We start from the raw sequence: 21320 nt of genomic DNA on the forward strand, positions 1-21320 counted from the left end.
TTAAGAAGTGCAAGTCTGCAATGGGTGCCAGTTCGCCTGCTCATATCCCCTCTAGTGAGCAAGGTCAGGCAGGAAGCTGGATAACAGCACTCTGCATAATCACTGCATTACTCTAAGTTTCTCAAGCACCATAACCAGGTAGAAAATGGTTTTGGTTCACAGGAAGAGGCAAATTCTCCCATGCATTTGCTGATGTGTGCAGAATTTTGTAACGCTCTTTAAAAATTAAGCCTACTATGATTGTTGTTTGACCTTCCAAAGACATTTATGTGCATATAGTTAGTTTGTATTATGTGGAGAGAATTTAACAATTTAGTTATAGACAAAATAAAATGGAGGAGGGTCAGGACCCTATATCCTTTCCATATTATTCTTGAAATAATTGCAATTGCAATATATTAATGTCACTGTTTTAATTATTAATTTTACGATAATTCATTTATCACCCTAAGCTTTAGGTAGTGTTAAGTGCCTCATAGAGCATGTTATCTGTTTTGAGTCTCTCAATAATCAATGAAGTAGGGAGTATTACCACCTACATTTTATAGATGAGGAGAGCAAAGCTGAGAGATTCCCCTGGGACAGCCAGTTACAAGGTGATAGGGTCAAAATTCAAAAGCAGGCCTGATTGGAATCATCTGGATTCTGCCCTGACTGAACACAGGCCTGCAGTCAGCGCCAGCTCCAGCATAAATCAAATGAAGACAGAGTATGGGCTCTGGCTGGCTTACTCTCCTCAACCATCATGGATGCATTCAAGCCAAGGAAGGAAAGAGCAGGATACAACTCACATGGCTAACATGGTCCCCTACAATGGCTCATGAAGGTTAAGCTACACAGAGCTGTTTGCATGGAAGGAATGAAGAGCAGTCCAGCTCCAAAGACCAGCCATTGAGTGGGTTGCCTGCCAGTGTCCACCATCCCTGCGCTCCTTGAAGCTTCGCTTGGCCCCCTCCAGGGAGTCTCAATTGAAAAAAATATGAGTTTTGGAATAGCTAAGTCTCAGGGAAGGAGAAAGCAAACAGAGCTCACACTCAAATAATAAAACAATCAGAAACTTTCAAATATATCTCCTCCAGGAAATGAGTCTTCAATACATGAAGCAATGCTAGACTGTAATGAAAAAAAAATCAGTTAGAGATCTTGGAAATAGAATATGTAATTGTTGAAATAAAAAGTCAATAGATACTAAAAACTAAGAAGAAGAAAAAAAAGAGAAAACCAGTGCTGAACAGTTAACTACTGAACTGGAAGACAACACCAAGCAATTCTCCTAAAATGGGGCATAAGGAGATGAAAGTATTCCAGATACCTGGTGGCAGAGACAGAGGGGCCAACAGAAATCTAATTGCAGATGTGGGCAAGAAGACAAAAAACACAGGAAAGCAATTCTTGGCAATGTAAATCTGAGAATATCCCCCCAAAAAGAAAGACACAGTTCTCAGATTGAAAGGGCCTTCCACTGCTGAGCATTTAACTAGTGGGGGGAAAAATACTTAGACTATCATATTGAAATTTGAGAACACCATTAAAAACAAATAAAAATAAACAGCTTAGCTGCAAAGGAGTCAGTGTTACAGTGATTCTTATCAGCAAATCTGGGTACAGGAAAATAATGAAGCAGAACCGTTAAAGTGCTGAAAAAAAAGAATCTGGAGTCCAAAACTCTGTATTCAGCAAAACTTTTGCTTAATTGCGAGTATGCCAGAAAAGCATTTTCGGGAAAACAAAGAATCAGTTTACCACTCACAGATGGCCCCCGAGAGATCCTAGAGGAACTACTCCAACAAGAAATTAGTAAATGCCTGTTAACTATTTTCTGGAACCAACTCAGATGATTTCAAGGAAGGGAGCAGGGGAGAGAGTAAACCTGTGCCAAGGTTTTCGTCTTCCTGGGAGTGGGAGCTCACTATGGAAAGGAAAAGGATATATATACTGATTAATTCTAGCCGTTGTTAGGGAAAAAATAAGTGAATATGTGTATTTATAACTTAAGAGTACTCTCTGGAAGAATAAGTTTGCATGTACAAATTTCAAAAAGCTAAGGAAAAATATTATCAAAGAAAACTTGAAACACCAAAAGCATAATCCAATTTGGATTTTGTTAAGATTAAAAAGTTTTGCTCTGCAAAAGACAATTAGAGAATGAAAAGCCAAGACTGGGAAAAAATATTGACAAAACAGATATCTGATAAAGGACTTGAATCTAAAACATACAAGGAACTCTTAGAACTCATCAATAAGAAAACAAACAACTTGATTTACAAATGGGCAGAATATCTGAATAGATGTTTCATAAAAGAAGTTATACAAATGGCAAATAAACATCTGAAAATATGCTCCACATCTTGTCATTAGGTAATTGCGAATTAAAACAACAATGAGATACCACTACACACTTACTAGAATGGATAAAATTCAAAACACTGACAACAAATGCTGGCAAGGATGTGGAACAACAGGAACTCTCATTCATTGTTGGTGGAAAATCAAAATGGTACAACCACTTTGGCAGTTTCTTATGAACTTAAATATGCTCTTATCATATGATCCAAAATCATGCTTTGTGGTATTTACCAAAAGGAGTTGAAAACTAATGCCTGTAATGTTCATACAAAAACCTACACATGGATGTTTATAGAAGCTTTGTTCACAATTGTCAAAGTTTGGACTCAACCAAGATTTCCTTCAACAGGTCAAAGAATAAATAAACTGTGCTACAGTACATCCAGACAATAAAACATAATTCAGGGATTTTTTTAAAAGATTTTATTTATTTATTTTTAGAGAGAGGGGAAGGGAGGGAGAAAAAGAGGGAGAGAAACACCAATGTGTGGTTGCCTCTTACGCTTCCCCAACCGGGGACTCGGCCCCCAACCCAGGCATGTGTCCTGACTGGGAATCGAACCAGTGACCCTTTGGTTCACAGGCTGGTGCTCAATTCACTGAGCCACACCAGCCAGGGTGGGGTTCTTTTCTTTTTAACGAGCTATCAATCCACAAAAGACATGGAGGATTCTTAAGCGCATATCATGCAAAAAAAAAAAAAGCCAATCTAAAAAGGCTACATTCTGTATGATTCCAACTAAACAATATACTGGAAAAGGCAAAACTATGCAGACAGTAAAAAGATCAGGCATAGGGGTGAGAGGTGATGAATAGACAGAGCCCAAAGGATTTTTAGGGTAGTGAAAATATTCTGTATGATATTATAATGGTAGATACATGTCATTATACATTTATCACAGTGCGACACTATAGTGCTGACCTTACAGTGTGACACTACAGCTCTTAAATTCAGAGTTAACATAGACACCATCATATCTAAGACATCACTTCAGCATAATATTGCTGGCATTGCCCTGGTGCATCTTGTCAACATGTCATCATGTATAAGACAGTCTGGATGATGGACCTAGAATTACAAAATACCTCTCCTACCCTGGGTACTTTAGTCATACTCTACAGCCATGCTCACAAAGCCAAGACCTCCCTTGAAATATATCACAGGCTACAGACAACACAGTTCTGCATCACACAGACTCACAGACTGAGAGTCAAATCATATCCCTGAGCACAGTAACCACACAAGGTATCAGATCACTAGTCACAACACAAGTATCATCTTGGTTACCAATGAGTAACCAACACTGTATTTATCATCACAGCCAATGTATGTTAAAAGAAATTCCTAAAAACTCAAAGCTGTGAACAATCTAAAAAGACTAGGTTCATCGCCTGGTAATCAAACCTACTTTATCTTCTCACCAAGACTCGGTGACACTAGCAGCCTGAGGGGATTTAAACACTGCCTCCTTGAACTGTTTTCTTTTGGATTTACTTCTTCTGTTTTGCCGGGGCATATATTTGAAAAAGTAATGCATTATGGAGAAAATATACACTAAGAGGGGACCATTTTAAAAATGTGTTGCTTTGAAAAAAAAATTCAACTCCAATTAGTGACTGGCCCCCAGGGAGAGAAAGTGCCACCGGATGCCCACTGGCTGGAAAGAAGGCTGTTCTGTGGGCCTAAGATTTGCTAGCTGCTCCCCCAGCAGTGCAGCACGTGGTTAAAAGTTCATATAATCATAAATTGCAAGAGCATATTATTTGAAGATCCTCCCTGCAAATACTGACTGATAATTGGAAACAGCCAAAGACTCAAGCAACTAGATTTTATAAGAGAGTAAGTTCAAAGAAATCTAAGTTCACAGCACCAAGACCCAGTTCATTTTCAAAAATCATTTTAGGTGGATATATTACATTGTGCCCAAGGGAGATTTTCACTCAATGTAAGAGGAAGACAAAATAACCCTGAGAACACCGGCGGAGTCTAAAGACATGACTCTCATCTCTGTCCCTGTCCCTGGAACACCAGGCAAGTCCTGGAACTGACCTTTCCTAGCCTCGGTTTCCTCACCTAGAAATGAGGGTGTTGGGCTGCCAGATAATTTTTATTTCTGATAGTCTGCAGTTCCATGAGGAGCCAATCAAAAATGTTTGTACAAGATGATCTGTAATAGTGTTGTCTAATACAAATAGAAGATAAGCCACATACACAGTTTTTTTTTCTAGTAACCACACTAAAAAAGTAAAAAGAAACATAGAAAATAATTTTTAAAACACAGTTTATTTAACCTGACATAGCCAAAATATTATTCCAATATGTACTAAGCATAAAACAGTAGGAGCTTCTTTACATTCTTTTTTTGTAATAAGTGTTCAAAATCTAGTGTGTGTGTGACACAGCATAGCTCAGTGCCCATTCACACAGCACACATGCAACTAGCGACCACCAAATTGGACAAGCATCCATCTGGAAAGTCGCCTTCAACTTTGATAATGTCAGACTCTAAAAAGGAATGACTACTCTGTGCAAAGTGTCTTGGGCTCTCTAAAAGACAGATATCAGACAAGTGAGATGGAAATACGACTTTTATACTTGCCCCTCACCGGGAACAGCTACCTCATCCCCCACCTCTCTGGTTTCCATGTCTATAGCTTGTTGATTCCAGCTCAGCCAGTCTCTCCACCCTCCTTATTCTCAGCTGGAACACTATAACACCCTCTAACAGTGCACTTCATTTGCAGTCTCCACTGGTCTTCACTGTTCACACCTGGCCCAATTTATTTTTATCTGCAGTGCCTTCTCAAACACCAGCCCACACTGGTGTCTTCCTTTCCAGAAAATCTGCCTGAATCCTAACATCAGAAAATCAGATAGTGGAAGAGTTAAATAGAGTTGAATAAATGTATTTCCAAGCATCAGGAAGGGTCAACATGAACATGAACTTTGAGTGGACCCAGAGAGTCTATTTCCATTATTCTTGCCAGCACAAATGAACAGCACTGGTAATTTGGGAAAGGGACGTGGTCGAGGGAGGGCAAGGAACACAACAGCAAGGGCACTCAGCTCACACCCTTAGAGATCGGGTAGGTTAGACTCAGCTGCTGAGTGAGTCCTGAGATTCCAGGGAAAAGACAGAGCACTTAATCTGTTGGCTACTGTAACTCTCTGGGAGTTCAAAAATAAAAATTCTGTAGTTTTAAAACCAAAGCTGTTTCCTCAGTGCATTAAAATAAAGAAAATAGAAAAGTGTCTTAAATATGGATAATCTTTATATGGCTAACATGGTTGAAAAGAGGCCTGATCCTGTGATACACTAACCTGAATATATCATTAGCCAGTACACTGTTTCTTCCTTTGAATGTGATATGAAGATGTCACTTAAGGCCTGGGGGTGAAGCAACCATCTTTGAACTTAGTGTGAGGACAGAGATTCCAAACATCAAAACAGAGGAATACTTACTCCAGGTAGTAGTTTGCTTACCCTAGTTTCCCAGAGGATTAGTCTCGGTAATATGCTTAAAATATTACAGTAATCCTGGGATCTCAGTGCTGCTTTCAGCTAACATAGCATCTCCAGAGATAGAAAAGGGAAAAGGAGCACCAAACACTCACTGAAATGTGTGAAATGTGAATTTGCTTATTATTTGGCATAAGAGTACAAAACAGTGGAAAACTTACTTGCAAAAGTAAAACCTCTAAATCAAAGTTAATTAGGATTTAATTACTTTTTAGGATGAAATTTGATGATATATCAGATTCCAGAACTTACAGAGAGGCAGCGAGCAAGGTAAGATGTGAACGTCAGAGCAAGAGACTTAACACATATTAACAATATGCAGGTGTGTGTGTGTGTGCACGACACACATACACACACATCTATGGTAATATCTTGGCCCAACAAGCCTTCTGTGATTAGTGCTGATGAATAAAGTGTCATCCGTGCTCTCTTATAAACACATCTGTGCAGGTAGACCCAGGTAGCCATGCAGGGGTGACTGTGTCCTTTTGTGCTGTCAGGGTATTTTGCCCTTGCAACAGACCATCCCCACTTCAGCTCTGCTGTCTAGGCAAGGGCCCTGTCCTAGGTCCTGTTATCTGTGTTTGCCCTTGATGAGGAGGACAAACTCCCCAAGCATGGCTATGAGATCACTTTTATTTTTAGCTTTCCTTAATGGTTGTTAACATTTGCTCTGAGCACTTTTACCGGCCTAAATGGATGTAAATAACCTCTTATATCCAGTGTGGTATTGACCAGAGGTTATATTTAGTACATGTAAAGATTCAAGGAGGAAAGGTAGACACCCATCTTTAAAGAAGCTCTCTCTATACACATCCTCCCATTAATGTCTGAGAACTTTTTAGAGAATAATTTTCATTTATTTCTCTAACTGGCACCCTTCTAAGATCAGGGATTGAGATCAAACATCCGCTGGAAAAGTTCAATTATTAAGCAACTGAAGCCATCAACTGAAGTGTTTATTGGCCACCTGTAGGGAAAAAATGGTCTTGAAGCCAGGACAACTTTTAACAGGAGGTGATATAACCTTCAGAGACATTAGAGGATGAACACTCTATCTATAATCAGAGTGCTTGGTGATAATCATATACCTGGATAATGACATGAAAAGAACACTTAGATTTTCCAATAATGACTCTCTTAGGTAGGCCTCCACTGTTAGATTTAGAGGGAGGAACAATGACAACTGAAGTTTTTGCCAATTCTGCTGCTATGCAGAGTAAGTACCTAGGTGGAGGAGTTGACCTTGGTTGATGACAGGCAACATGAGAAATATCTGTCATATTAACAATATAAGCTTGATCACATCATTAAGTTCTGTTGATGTATTAAATAACTAATGCATGCACTTTTATATACATTATTACTACTCACTAATCACAACAACCCCATGAAGTACAAAGTTCATTTTCATCCTTATCTGTAACACAAGTAAAGGAAGCTTTTTAATGTCAGACAGGTAGCAAATGACAGTGTCAAAACTGGAATCCAATTCTCTCTAACCCTAAAGCCTGGTGTTTCAACCCCTGTATATACAACTACCTCAAAGACACTTCCGAACATAATGTAGACCATTAGACCAAGTCCAAAAATAATCCATAACAGAGCTCAATCAAATATGTGTTTATGAAGTACCCTCAGGATAGATAGTACAAAAAATGGAAGAAAGAGAAATTAGGCTCAGTTCTTTTCTTTTTTCTTTTTTTATTCTTAGAGATTGGGGAAAGGAAGGAGAAAGAGAGGGAGAAAAACATCGATGTGTGAGAGAAACTTCGATCGGTTGCCTCTTGCACACCCCCCAACTGCGGACCAGGCCCGCAACCCAGGCATGTGCCCTGACGGAAATCAAACCCATGACATTTCACTTTGTAGGAAGGTGCCCAACCAACTGAGTCATACCAGTCAGGGCCACCCAGTTCTTTATTTCCATTTGAGGAACAGAAAAAAAAAAAAAAAAGAATGAATGAACTGTTCAACTTAAGTCTGTTTATTGAATTAGGCCGGCTGGAGACGGCAGAAAGCACAGTGGCCTTGGGAATTAGCTGTTCCTGCCAGAAGTTAACCAGCGAGCAAGGGACATTTCTAAATCATTTTTCTCACCTGTGAAATGAGAGGATTCAACCATCTCTGAGGCAATGTCCGGCCCTTGCATTCTAACATTACAGCTCTTCATACTTTCAGCTGCCCCAATTCTCTTCATTTTCCCCTTGAAACATGGGACAGGTTGCTATGGGAAAACTAAGTCCATGCAGGAACCTTATGTAAATGAAACGACAAAAAAAATAAATAAATAAAACCTTTGGTGACCAGGAGAGGGCAGAAGAAATGAATGAATGAGTGTGGGATTTGGAGGAGGACTCTAGGAAGGTTTCTGGATTTGGTCTGTGCCATCACTGCCTGCCTGATCTTTATTGTTAATCTTTTATCATTTAGCCAAATCCATAAATTCAATAAGATAGGGACTGGAAGCTTCTGCCCTTGATACTGCTGATGCCGTAGTCCACAGAAAACAGCACTCCTTCCTTTCTGTCCTCACTATTCACCTGCATGCCACACACATACCCACACACACACACACTCACCTCACTTCCCTACTCACATGTGCGCACCATACATGAGTGTCAACACAGGGCAGGATACGAGTGGTGAAAGCACTCTTCCCACATGCTGGAACCAACCATGAGGCCATAAGCTCTATGACAGCACACCTGCTCTGCTCTCTAACTGTAGCACCAGGAGCAGTTCTTGCCACATAGCAGGCACTCAATATGTATTGGTTAAAATCCACAGCTCTGTTTCTACTCTGTCTCCCTTACTACTAAAAGGCTCCACCTTGATCAGACTAGAAGTTCCATAAAGGCAAGACCTCCCAACACACACACACACACACACACACACACACACACTCACACACGTCTTTGAATTCCCAACCCGTGGTAAAATGTCTGGGACACACTGGCACAAAATACGGCTTTGGGGAATGTTAGAACTGACAAAAGTACAATTGAATATCCAGATTAAGAGAGAAATCAAATGTATCTCATAGGCAAGAAATAATAATCCCAGGATTATTTCAACTAAATAGTTTGTAGCTCAGCATACAATCTTGAAACAGACCGTTGATCCTTCCATTAGTAGTTTTTAAAAAATAAGAAGCATAATTTTAAGGGAGTAAACCACTGTCTAAGTTTACCCTGCTCTAGACTCCACCAAGGTATATTAAGCAGGAGGTAATGTGCCAAGCACTAAGCTTCTTAAACACAGAGGCTCTGCTGTGTTATAGAAGTGGGTGGTATACAATAAAATTAATATAACTCAAAAGTCTTGAATGGGAGTATATTACATGACAATTATTTTATTTTGATGAAAAATTACTATGGTTTACTTTTTATTAAACTTTTGAAATCATTTTAGATTCACATGAATTCTAAGAAATAATACAGAGATTATTTTTTATCCTTCCCCCAGTTTCCCACAATGATAACATCTTGCAAAACTGATGTTAGGTAAGTCAAGGTACAGAACATTTCCATCACCACAAGGATCCCTTTTATCAGGTAGCCCTTTTATCCATCCTACCCCAACACCTGCCTTCACCCTTGGCAACCTCTACTCCATTCTCCATTTCTATAATTTTGTCATTGCATGAATAATATAGAAATAGGATCAGACATCACGTAACCTTTTGGGACTAGTCTTTTTCACTCTGTGCAATTCTCTGGAGATCCATCCAAGTTGTTGGGTATACCAACAGCTGGTTCCTTTGTCTTGCTGAATAGTATATTACACAGTGTGGATGTACCATGGTTTGTTTAGTCATCCAGCCATTGAAGGACATCTGGTTTTTAACTATTACTATTAGAATTACCATGAATACTGATGTACAGGTTTTTGTGTGAATGTTTCCACTTCTTGGGAATAAATTCCAAGAGTACAATTGCTGTGGTAAACAGTAGTTGCATGTTTAGCTTTATAAGAAATTGCCAAACATTTCTGTTGAGTGGCCGTACATTTTACAATCCCAGCAACAATGTATAAGCATTTCAGTTTCTCTGCATTCTTGCCAGGATTTGGTGATGTCACCATTTTTTATTACAACCATTCAGAGAGGTATTCCATGACTCACTTTTAACAAACACAATGATCCAGAAATGAAAGGGAGAGACCCCCACAAATACCTGGGAATTTTAAAGTGTTTTCCTAGTTCCTTGTGTTTATCTCAAAGTACACAGTAAATGAGCCTCTGCTCTAACTGAAGCACTGGGTAGAAAGAGAAGAGTACTTCATTACTATAATACAGAACAGCTTCCACACTCTGACAATAAATAGCATACTCTGTAAAATTCTGGAAGCATTAGCTTCAGGGTTCTAAGAGCAAAGCAAGTATAGCATTTCTGGTCAAACTTTTATTGACAGTACTAGAAAATATAATCAAATAAGACAAAATAAGAGCTATAACAATGATAAAAAAAGAAAAATATTTGCAGATAATGAGACTGTCCACGACACACACAAAATTAAGAGAATCCATAAACTATCAAAGTTTATAAAGAGATTCACCAGGTTGTTAGATATGCAATCATTAGAAAACCCAGTACTTATGTAGACACCAGCAACAAGCAATTAAAAATGTAAGTTTCTATAAAAAATAGGATTAAACATTCTTTATAGAAACATATCTCAGAATCAGCCTTTTAAAATGCATAGAAACTTCATGAAAAAAAATTATGACATTTTGGATTTCCAGTCAAGATGGAAGCATAGGTAGACATGCTTCACCTCCTTGTACAACCATAAGAAGGATCACAACTAACCTCAAAACAAAAAACACCCAGAACTACCAGAAAATTGCACTGTATGGAAGTCCAACAACCAAAGATTTAAAGAAGCCATATTCCTCCAGACAGGTAGATTGGGTGGTGGCAGGGAGCCAGGACAGAGAGGACGTGGTGTGGAGGTGGAGAGGTGGCAGCAGCAGTGAGGCGGTGGTAGCGTAGCGGAATAGTGGTCCCACATTCACATATGGTGGATTGAGCAATATTAGCCCCAGGCCAGACCATGCAGTCCAGAGTTCCAGCACCAGGAAAATAAAGACTCATAACTTCTGGCTATAAAAAACAGTGGGGGTTGGGGCAGTGGAAGAAACTACCTGTCTCCCAGTAGAGTCCATTTAATGGGCCTGCACCATTCTAGAACATATGCAAACCCCCCCACTCTGGGAACCACCACCAGGGCAACAGCTAGAGGGGCGCCAGTTACATATGGGAAGTGGATGAAGTGACTGGAAATGGGGAAAGAGCTGAGCAAGCCTCCAGCAGCCAGGTAGTGGCACTGTCCCCTCTCCAACCTCTCACACATACAGAGCCTCAAAACAGTGAAGCAGATTGCCCCACCTTGGCAGTTGCCTAAGGCTCTGCCCCATACAACTTAACAAGTGTGCTAAGACAGGGAGTCAAAGAAGCTCTACCTAGTACACAGAAATAAACACAGGGAGACTGAAAAATTGAGAAGACAAAGAAATATAGCTCAAATGACAGAACAGAACAAAACCCCAGAAAAGGAACTAAACAAAATGGAGATAGCCAACCTATCAGATGCAGAGCTCAAACCACTGTTAATAAGGATGCTCAGATAACTCATTGAGTGTGACAAATGCATGAGGGAAGAAGTGAAGGCTACCCTAAGTGAAATAAAGTAAAATCCACAGGGAACCAACAGTGAAAGGAAAGAAATTGAGGTTCAAATCAATGATTTGGAACATAAGGAAGAAATAAACAGTCAGCCAGTACAGAATGAAGAAACAAGGATTTTTTAAAAACAGGAGAGAATAAGAAGACGCTGGGACATATCCAAAGTGCCAACATCCAAATAATAGAGATGACAGAAGGAGAAGAGGAAGAGGAAGAAATTGGAAACTTATTTGAAAGATAATGAAAGAAAACCTCCCTAATTTGGTGAGGGAAATAAATATACAAATACAAGAAGCACAGAGAGCCCCAAACAACTTGGACCCAAGGAGGACCACACCAAGACACATCATAATTAAAAAGGCAAAAGTTAAAGATAAAGAGAGAATCTTAAAAGCAGCAAGAGAAAAACAGAGAGTTACCTACAAAGGAATTCCCATGAGACTATCAGCTGATTTCACAAAAGAACCTTTGCAGGCAAGAAGAAGCTGGCAAGAAGTATTCAAAGTGATGAAAAGCAAGGACCTAGAACCAAGATTACTCTACCCAGCAAAGCTATCATTTAGAATGGAAGGCAGAGAAAGTGCTTCCCAGACAAGGTAAAGCTAAAGGAGTTCATCACCACCAAGCCCTTATTATATGAAATGTTAAAGGGACTTATTTAAGAAAAAGATCAAAACTATGAACATTAAAATGACAAGAGACTCACAACTATCAACAACTGAATTCAAAAAACTAAAACTAAAACAAACTAAGCAAACAGTCAGAAAGAAACAGAATCATAGGTATGGGGAGCATTTGGAAGGTTGTCAGCTGGGAGGGAGAAGGGAGAGAAGGGGGAGAAAAGGTGCAAGGATTAAAAGCATAAATTGGCAGGTACAAAATAGACAGGGGGGATGTTAATAATAGTATAGGATATGGAGAAGCCAAAGAACTTACATGTATGACCCATGGACATGAACTAAGAGGGAGGGTTGCTAAAGGAAAATGGGTACCAGGTGGAGACAAGCAAAGCGGGAAAAATTGGGGTAACTGTAATAGCATAATCAATAAAATATACTTTTTTAAAAGTCAACTAGATGAAAATGGGAAGACCGGTAGCTGGGGTCGTGTCAGCAGAAACTGGAAACCAAGTGGGGCACTTTGACTCACCCCTGCCTCTCAAGCTCCATCACCCCACAGCAAGACATTGTTTTACCTCCTTCAAACCAGACAACTGGAGAATTTCAGAAAGGAAGGAGCTAGAGAAAGGGATTCTTTGCATCTAAACAGTAAGTCTTAAACAGATGACTGCAACTTATGTGTGAAATTGACCAAAATGAACACAGCAGGTTTGAGAACTGAACTACAGCATAAAATACTCCCCAGGTTTTCAACTTGGATCTGGGTAGCACATGAGCAGTATTGAATAGCATTATAAAAACTCTGAAAACTGACTTCCGGCCAAGATGGAGGCGTAGACAGACACGCTGCATCTCCTTCCACAACTAAGAAGCAATACAACTACCTCAAAACTAGAAACAACCAGAAGTTCTAGAAAATCAAACTACATGGAAGTCCAGCAAACAAAGATATAAAAAAGAAATACTCATCCAGACAGGTAGGAAGGGCAGAGCCAGGGTGGAGAGGACGCGGTGTGGTGACGGCAGCAGTGGGCCGGCGGAAAACGCAGTCACACATTTTAAAAAGTCAGGAGGGACACCTGGGGAGTGTTCCCAGCTCCTCACCAGACCTCATAGCTCATGTTCCCAGCACTGGGGAAAATCAAGCCTCATTGCTTCTGACTGTACAGACCAGTGGGGGTTGGGTGGAGGCAGAAACTGCTGGTCTCAGAAGAGTCTGCTTGTTTAAAGGGCTCCCACAGTCCTAGAACATCCACAGACCCCCCACTGGGGGTGACAGCCAGAGCAGCAGCTAGAGGGGCGCCAGTCCAGTGCGGAAGTGGGAGAGGTGCCTGGAAAGGGGGCGAGTGCTGGGCTGGCAGCATTGTTCCCTCTCAGACCCCTCCCCCACATACAGCACCACAATGTGGTGAAACAGGTTGCCCTGTACTGACGAATCCCTAAGGCTCCGCCCCCCTTACAACATAATAGGAGCAACAACTCTACCTGGGACGAGGAGGCAAACAAATACAGGAACCTGTCAGAATGAGGAGACAGAGAAGTATGGCCCAAAAGGGGAAACGGGTCAAGGTTCCAGTGGGAGAACTAAGTGACAAGGAGATAGCCAACCTAACAGATGCAGAATTGAAAACACTGGTGATAAAGATGCACACAGGCTTGACAGATATGTTTGAGTACAGCAAATTCATAAGAGAAGAAGTGAAGGCTATACTAAGTGAGACGAAGGAAAATCCACACAAAACCAATGGTGAAGGGAAGGAAACAAGTTCAAATCAATGACTTGGAACATAAGGGGGAAAAAAAACAGTCAACCAGTGCAGAATGAGGAAGCGAGAATTGAAAAAATTGAGGAAAACTTTCCAAATTTTGTGAAGGAGATGGACATACAGGTCCAGGAAGCTCGGAGGGTCCCGGGCAAGTTGGACCCAGAGGGGACCACACCAGGACACATCATGACTGAGATGCCAAAGGTGAAAGATAAAGACAGAGTCCTGGGGACAGCAAGAGAGAGGCGTAGAGTTGCCTACAGGGGGCTGCCTACAGGACTATCAGCTGATTTCTCAGAGGACACTTTGCATGCAGGAAGGGACTGGCAAGCAGTATTCAATGTGATGAAAGGCAACCTGCAACCAGGATTACTCTATCCAGCAAAGCTATCATTTGGAATGGAAGGGCAGATGAAATGCTTCCCAGACAAGGTGAGGTTAAAGGATCTCATCGTCACCAAGCCATTATTATATGAAATGTCAAAGGGACTTACTTAAGAAAAAGAAGATCAAAATTATGAACACTAAAATGACAACAAACTTACACCTATCAACAACTGAATCTAAAAAATAACAACAAAATCCAACTAAACAAACCAGAATAAAACAGAATCATAGGTATTGGGATCATTGGGAGGGTTATCAGCTGGGAGGGGGGAGGGGGAGAAAGGGGGAAATAGTGCAGGGACTAAGGAGCATAATCGATTAGTACAAAATAGACAGGGGGATGTTAAAAATAATATAGGAAAGGGTGAAGCCAAAGAACATATATGCATGACCCTTGGACATGAACTAAGGTGGATGGGATTACTGGAGGGAAGGGGGGTACTGGGCAGAGGGGAGCAAAGGGGAAAAAAATTGGAACTACTGTAATAACATTATCAATAAAATATACTTAAAAAAAAAAAACCTCTGAAAACTAAGCTGTCATTGGAACCACAGCCCACAGCGTCAGCTAGGATCTGCACAACTAAACCTAAACCATAGTTTTAAAAAATGACATCAAGCTTGATGAACAGTATTTTGTTGGTTTTGGGTCTTTATTCCAGGAGAAATCTGATCTACTCTGACTAGTCTTGCATCTACTAAAGATTAAAGAACCTGCCTAGGTATTCATCTGACTTGCCAAAAAGAAGACAGTGAAAGAGCTGAAGACAGACCCAGTGGACACCATGTGACCTTTCTATAACTGATTTATAGGCTCCCTGATCTCCTTATGGGATATCCCACATCTTAATGAAAATGTAGTCAAGTCCTGTCTGGGGTGCCAATTTCATCCCTGTTAAAGTCATCACACCCCACCAACTGTTGCAGCTTCAATAGTTCCAAATTAATGTAACATTACTCTGTTGTTCCTTCACTGGGTATACTTCACTTTGTGCAGTGGAAATACAGATATTTTAAAGGTGACAAAAAAAATTATGACAGTTTAACAAAAAACATAAAAGACATTAAATAATAAGAAATACCACACTTATAATTAAGAAGACACAACATTTTTTAAATGTCTGCTCTCCCCAGATTAGTCTATGAACTTAAAGCAAATTTAAACAAAATCCTAACAGGATGTTTTTGTTTTTGTTGTGTTTTGTTTTCAGAAAGGGCTCTTTTAAAAATACATGTGAAAAGCAGCTTATCCCAGATGGCTTTGGGGTTTGTGGTGCCCAGGACAAATGGCTGGCCCTGCACTCAGGACAGCCTCAGTGCTGACCCCTCCTTAGTGATGCAAGAGTAGGGGACCAAAAAGAGCCAAGACAGTTTTGCATAATGGGTGAAGAAGCTGCCCAAAGCTTTGAGTAATAGTTCCTCTGATGGCAGCTCCACACCTCTAGCAACTGAAAAGAGGTTTCAGAGCTCAGGACACTCCCAGGCCAGCCCTCCAGCATCCAACCAACCCTCCCCTTGCAACACTTATAGCCTCACCACCTCTACCTGCCAGGGTCATCAGCCAAACTGACCTAATGAGGCCCTCTACCCAAGTTCACTGAGTTACCCCAGGGAGCCCATGCTACTCCAGTCCTCCATCTTCCTCATATAGTATGTAAATATTCTAAATAGATCTCATCTCTTAAAATCATCCTTTTTTTCTTCTGGAACTTGCAGCTTGTCCTCAGCAAGATCCCCTACATCCTCCACCTCTGGACTTCTGACCTTCATTTCTCTGCCCTGATGACCCTCCTTCTCACTGACCTCAGATCACTGTCCCTCTTGTCTCCCTAAAGACTCCTTACTTTGACATTCATATCATCAACTGTATGACTGCAATGTCGGTCTTAAAACAAAATATCTCTGGAACTCATCCTCCTCCAGCTACCACTCAATTTGCTCTCCCCGTTTTCTACAAAATTTGCCCAAAAGAGCTCTTTGGACATGCTGTTCCTGTTACTTGTCCTCTTAGTCTATCTGGAAATAGCTCTATAGACATTCATCCCGATGATGGTACAAAAACAGCTTTTTTCAAGGTCATCAATGACTTCTACATTGCTAAGTCCAACAGTCAGTTCCCAGGCCTCATCTTTCTTGAGCTCTCAGCAGCACTGGGCACAACTGGACATTCCCTGATTCCTGCACATCTGCCCCACACTGAGATGCTGAGCACCCCTCCCAGTCTCCTCTGACCTCACTGACCGTTCTCTCAGCCCCATTACTGCTGCTCTAATGTCCCTGGCCTTGAATGTTGGAGTGCCCAGGAACCTGTCCAAGGACCCCTCTCCTTTCGGGCTATCTACATAATTTGCAAAATCCAGTACAAAATGAAAACACAGGTCCCTTGTCTAAAATTTATTAAGACTTCCAAGAGAGTAGCAGCAGAGCATTAAAGCAAATGTAGGCATCTTCCAGGAGCCAGGACCTGTGCAACTACACGGTCACACACCTATGGAGCCATCCTGCTGAGGAATCTTAAATTATCTCTCTGGTCTAGAACAACACTCCCTGAACTCGAGGCCGGTGATTTTCAACCTTTTTCATCTTTTGGCACACACCAGCTAATTACTAAAATTCTTCAGCACACTAAAGAAATATATTTGTTGCCGATCTGATAAAAATAAATAGGTATAATTTTGATTCATTCACACTGGACAGCTACTGTGTTGGCTGTTGTCATTTTTTACTTGATCATCTAAAGGAAAAGAGCTCAGTGCCCCTTGACTAAACAATGAGGTCCTGCACATTTCAAAGTTTCTTTCAGCACACCGGTTGAAAATCACTAGCCTAGGCCCATAAATCCAATTGTCTACCAAACATCTCCACTTGGCTCTCGAGTATGCACTTCATGTGTACAAAACCAAATTCCTGACCAGCATCCTCCTCCCTCCGCAAAAAGGGAACACTGTTCTTTCTGCGTCTTCTCCATCCCAGTAAATGGTACATTCTTCCAGTTTCTCAGACCAAAAACCTCCATGCCATCTTAGATTCTCCTCTTTTACTTAAGCTTCACGTCCAAGTCATGAGCAAATGCTGCTGGCTCTACCTTCAAACATATGGAGGCTGCGCCCACTCCTCCTCCTTCCCCCTTAGCATTGCACAGGAACCATCTGGCACCCAGATTACTGCTGTCCCCTCCCACTGGGCTCAGCCCTTGCTCCCCACAGTCTAGTCTCAACCCACCAGTCCCCGTGATCCTTCGACACTTCAAATGAATTTGAAGGTGACCTTACATTACTAAAATTTAAGAGACACTGTTCTAAATTACCTGATAAACTGTTTCCCTCTCAGTTTACCCAACTACAGAAATGGTAAAGTCACTGTTTTCTCAGAACAAGAAACACGAAGATTACAAGGGACTCCAGCTCCAAACTGCAAACCCTGTACCTTGCTCATATCAAACATCTAACCTACAAACTTGCCAGGAGCCCTGAAATGGTAAGAAATCGAATTGTTTATAAAGCTCCCCTTCGGTTTCTCTTTATCTAAGGGTCTGGGGAACGCGTCCTATATCATAATCACATAATATACAATTCAACGAGATTTTGGCTTCTAAATATGTTTTAAAAAAGAAAAATCCAGACGTGAGTGGTGGGGGATGCTGTCTGTAGCACCGGAGGGATTAGGCAGCCCAAAGCCCTGACGCCTGCCAGCTACAGGACTGTGCCGGGCCGGGACTAGCTGCGAGGTGCGTGCGCGCGGAGCCCGAGGGCCCCCAGAGCGACAAACGCTAGTAGGACCCTCTTGGCTTTCTTTGAGCTCTGCGGCAAACACTGCACGCCGGAAGGCCGGCCGCAGAGGGGAAGGCGGTGTGGTCTCTGCGCCCTCCAACTGTGCCCACCATCCCGGGGAACAGCCAGACCCTGAAGTCCGGGCACTGCCGGCCGCGCCACAGCCATCAGCCGGCGCCTCCCAGTTCAGAAGCGGACCGGCAAGCGCGCAGCGCGCTAACTTGCGCTCCGGTACTAGGCGCGGACCCGGATCTCTGAAGCCCTCTCCCCGCCCCCTTAGTCGGCCATCGGGCTTTTCGGGCTTCACAGAATAGTGGCGCCCAGCCCCCAAGGTGAGCGCGGCGCCGAGCTCGGGGCTCCGGCGGATCCTGTGGCTAAAGGACTCGGGGGAGGACTAGGGCGAGGCCGAGCGGAGGGCGGGGCAGTGTCACCTAACAGCGCCCGCGCCCGCCCACCCGACTCTTCCCCGCCCCCTCGTCCACCATCTCTCACCTACAGACGAGCGGATCCTGGACCTTCGCGGCAAGGACATCTTAAGAGCTTTGTCCAGGCGGGAGCCGTTCAGCATCTCGCCCCAGTAGGAGGCGACGCGGCCCCCGGCGAGTGGCGAAGGCAGCGTGCAGGCCGGGGTGCAAAGCTGGCGACCCAACGGCCATGGGCGGACGCGCGCCGGGGTGGGACTGCAGGAGCTGCTGGGCTGCAGAGGCGGCTGGGAGCGCGGGTGCTGGAGGCTGCGCGTCGGTGCGGCAACCGCCGGCCAATGCGGCGGCGCCCGCGATCGCCTGGCTGCAGCCCCGTCGGCCCGGGATGCAGCGGTGGGGGGAGGGGTCCGGCCTCCAGCGGGGCGGCGGCGGGAGGTTGAAGGGGACTGGGGAAAATCTGGAACATTGCTCAGGAAGAAACTGGAATGTTGTACAGTGCTAAAGGCTTTGGTGGTGGAGAAGGTGATGGGGCGCGATTGTTGGGGGACGGGATGGAGCCATGGATAGGCGGTTTAGGGGGCACTTCTAGGAGATGGGCGTCCCTCGGGTTACCGTTTTCTGTCTGTGCCTCTCTGGTACCTATTTTACCTGCCTGTCAGTTGTCATTGTAGTGCAAATGTCTCCTGCGAATAATAGATCAGAACTCATAACTCGCCTTCTTTTCCCAGTATCTGTTCTTCCATGTCCAGTTTGGTGAGATTTTAGTAGGTTCTTCAAAGGACATTATTTCTCAAGCGTCTGATGTATAGCCTGGAAAAGACCTGGGTCTCCAGACTCCAACTAGTGGCATGTTAGAGTTGTAAAAGAACCCTAGGGAGCATTGCATGCGCACACACGGACAAACACACACATGCACGCACTCCAACACACTCACACTTTCCATAGAAACAAAATCGTTGAAAGGCGAGGTGACTTGTCCAAGTCACCTGATCTATTTTTGCTTTTATTTGTCAGTTAATGTTCAAATTGCAATTCATCCTGAGCATAGTTCCATAAAGAAAAATAAAAGCTGTATCTTAATATCTGAAAAAATTCTAACCTCGGAGTGGAGGAAAAAAGATTAATGTAAGAGTCTGATTCTGCATTTGCTGCTGTGATCATTACGCATCACTTAACATGAACTTCAGGGACATAACAAGGAGAAGAGCAGAGTTGAGCACAAAGAATCAGTGCTGGGAAGACAGGGACCTGTGGCCCCCCAATTCCTCCCAGCCAGCCTCTGCTCCTGAGGATTTTCTTAGGAAAAAATGCAGAAGGGAGGGACAACTTGCTTTGTGAGCTGTGGACTGGCAATTTTAGCTCCAAGTAGGATTCCTTGCCTGTCTATTCTGGGCCCACAAAATAAATGCTTCTGATAAGAAGTGAGTCTTTAGCAGGCAGTGGGCCTTCATAGCTGCTGATGGTGATCTTATAGCTAGTTAATACTAGCAATGAGTTTGTCAAAAACTTTGACTGCCCCAGTTTGTTGCTGCTGTGATTCCAAAGGGGGCCAGCCATAGTGACAGCATCTACCAGGTTTGCTGGACTTCCATGCACTTTGATTTTCTGGATCTTATGGTTGTTTCTAGTTTTGAGGTAATTGTATTCCTTCTTAGTTGTGGAGGGAGACGCCGCATGTCTGTCTATGCCTCCATCTTGGCCAGAAGTCCTCCTAGTGAATATTTTAATTGAATTATTATATTCTTCAATTCCTGAAGTTCTGTTTTTTAAGATATTTTCATTTTGTTCACGCATCATTTTCCTGATTTTCCTTAGTTGTCTGTTTTCTCTCGAAGTTCATTGAACTTATTTAAGATGGTCGTTTTTATTTTTGTCTCATAATTATTAGGTCTTCATTTCTTTAAGGTTGTTTCTGTGCTGGCTTAGGGGAGGGGCTCTCATGGGTGAAATAATTTTTTTAACCATTTTAATGTAGCTGGTTTTGGCTTTGCACTTTCCTGGGATATTATGACTTTTTAACTGGTTTCTGGAGTTCTCTTAAAGCGTTTTTAGACAGTATATTGTTAAGTTCGTGTCTCTGTGGAAGAACAAAGTGTGGGGCTTCCTATTTTTGTAAAGGATTGGGCTGGCCTGGCAGAGGGTCCCTGGTTTATTCTTTGGGTGTTCTAGAGGGAACAGGCTATGAGGCAGAAGCCTGTCATTCTTCCAAAGTTGTGTAGTTTTTGTATTTTATGCTGTTTTAGTTTGTAACTAGCCCTATAGAAATAAGGTGATTAAAACAGGGGGAAATGATAGCAGGGCCCAGGTGTTAGAGTTTAGCCTTAATTGATAGGCTTAAGTAATTGAAGCTGTGACTGGATAGACTTTCTTTATCACCAAACCTTTGCTTCTGGAATTTTGCCTAGAGGGTGGCGGCAGGCAGCAGGACCCCAAATTGCTTTTCGGTAGCATAACTACTATTGAATCAAGATTAAAGCATTTCCATCTCCCTAAAAATTATCCTGTGTCTTGTTGTATCATCCTTTCCTCTAGCCCCATAGCCCAAGGCAACCAGCGATCTACTTTCTGTCTCTATAATTTTGCATTTTCTAGAACTTCATGTAGACTTTTATGCTTTGCTTCTTTCACTTAGCGTAATGCTTTTTGAGATTCATTTGTGTTGTTTTGTGTATCAGTATTTTGATCTTTTTTATTGCTGTGGATGTCTGTGACGCGATATTCTAGCGTCCGCATCGTTTAGAGCTGCGACTCAGAACATGGCGCGTTCCTAGAAGCCGCTTTCGGCATCAGTGGGCGGC

General features: G+C 42.4%; 1 protein-coding gene across 1 annotated transcript in view; it reads right to left on the bottom strand.

Moving 5' to 3' along the window:
- The window catches only part of ATP8A2 (ATPase phospholipid transporting 8A2), a 587729-nt gene extending 568948 nt beyond the window's left edge, over positions 1-18781 (bottom strand). Inside the window, exon 1 of the mRNA XM_090273780.1 lies at positions 18593-18781. Coding sequence (XP_090129906.1) covers positions 18593-18668 — 76 coding nt within the window. The 5' untranslated portion in view covers positions 18669-18781. The remainder of the gene's footprint in view (positions 1-18592) is intronic.
- Positions 18782-21320: the final 2539 nt, after the last annotated feature.

Source organism: Furipterus horrens, unplaced genomic scaffold, assembly GCF_987537825.1.
Source record: "Furipterus horrens unplaced genomic scaffold, mFurHor1.1.pri manual_scaffold_4, whole genome shotgun sequence".
Taxonomy (NCBI): Eukaryota; Metazoa; Chordata; class Mammalia; order Chiroptera; family Furipteridae; genus Furipterus; species Furipterus horrens.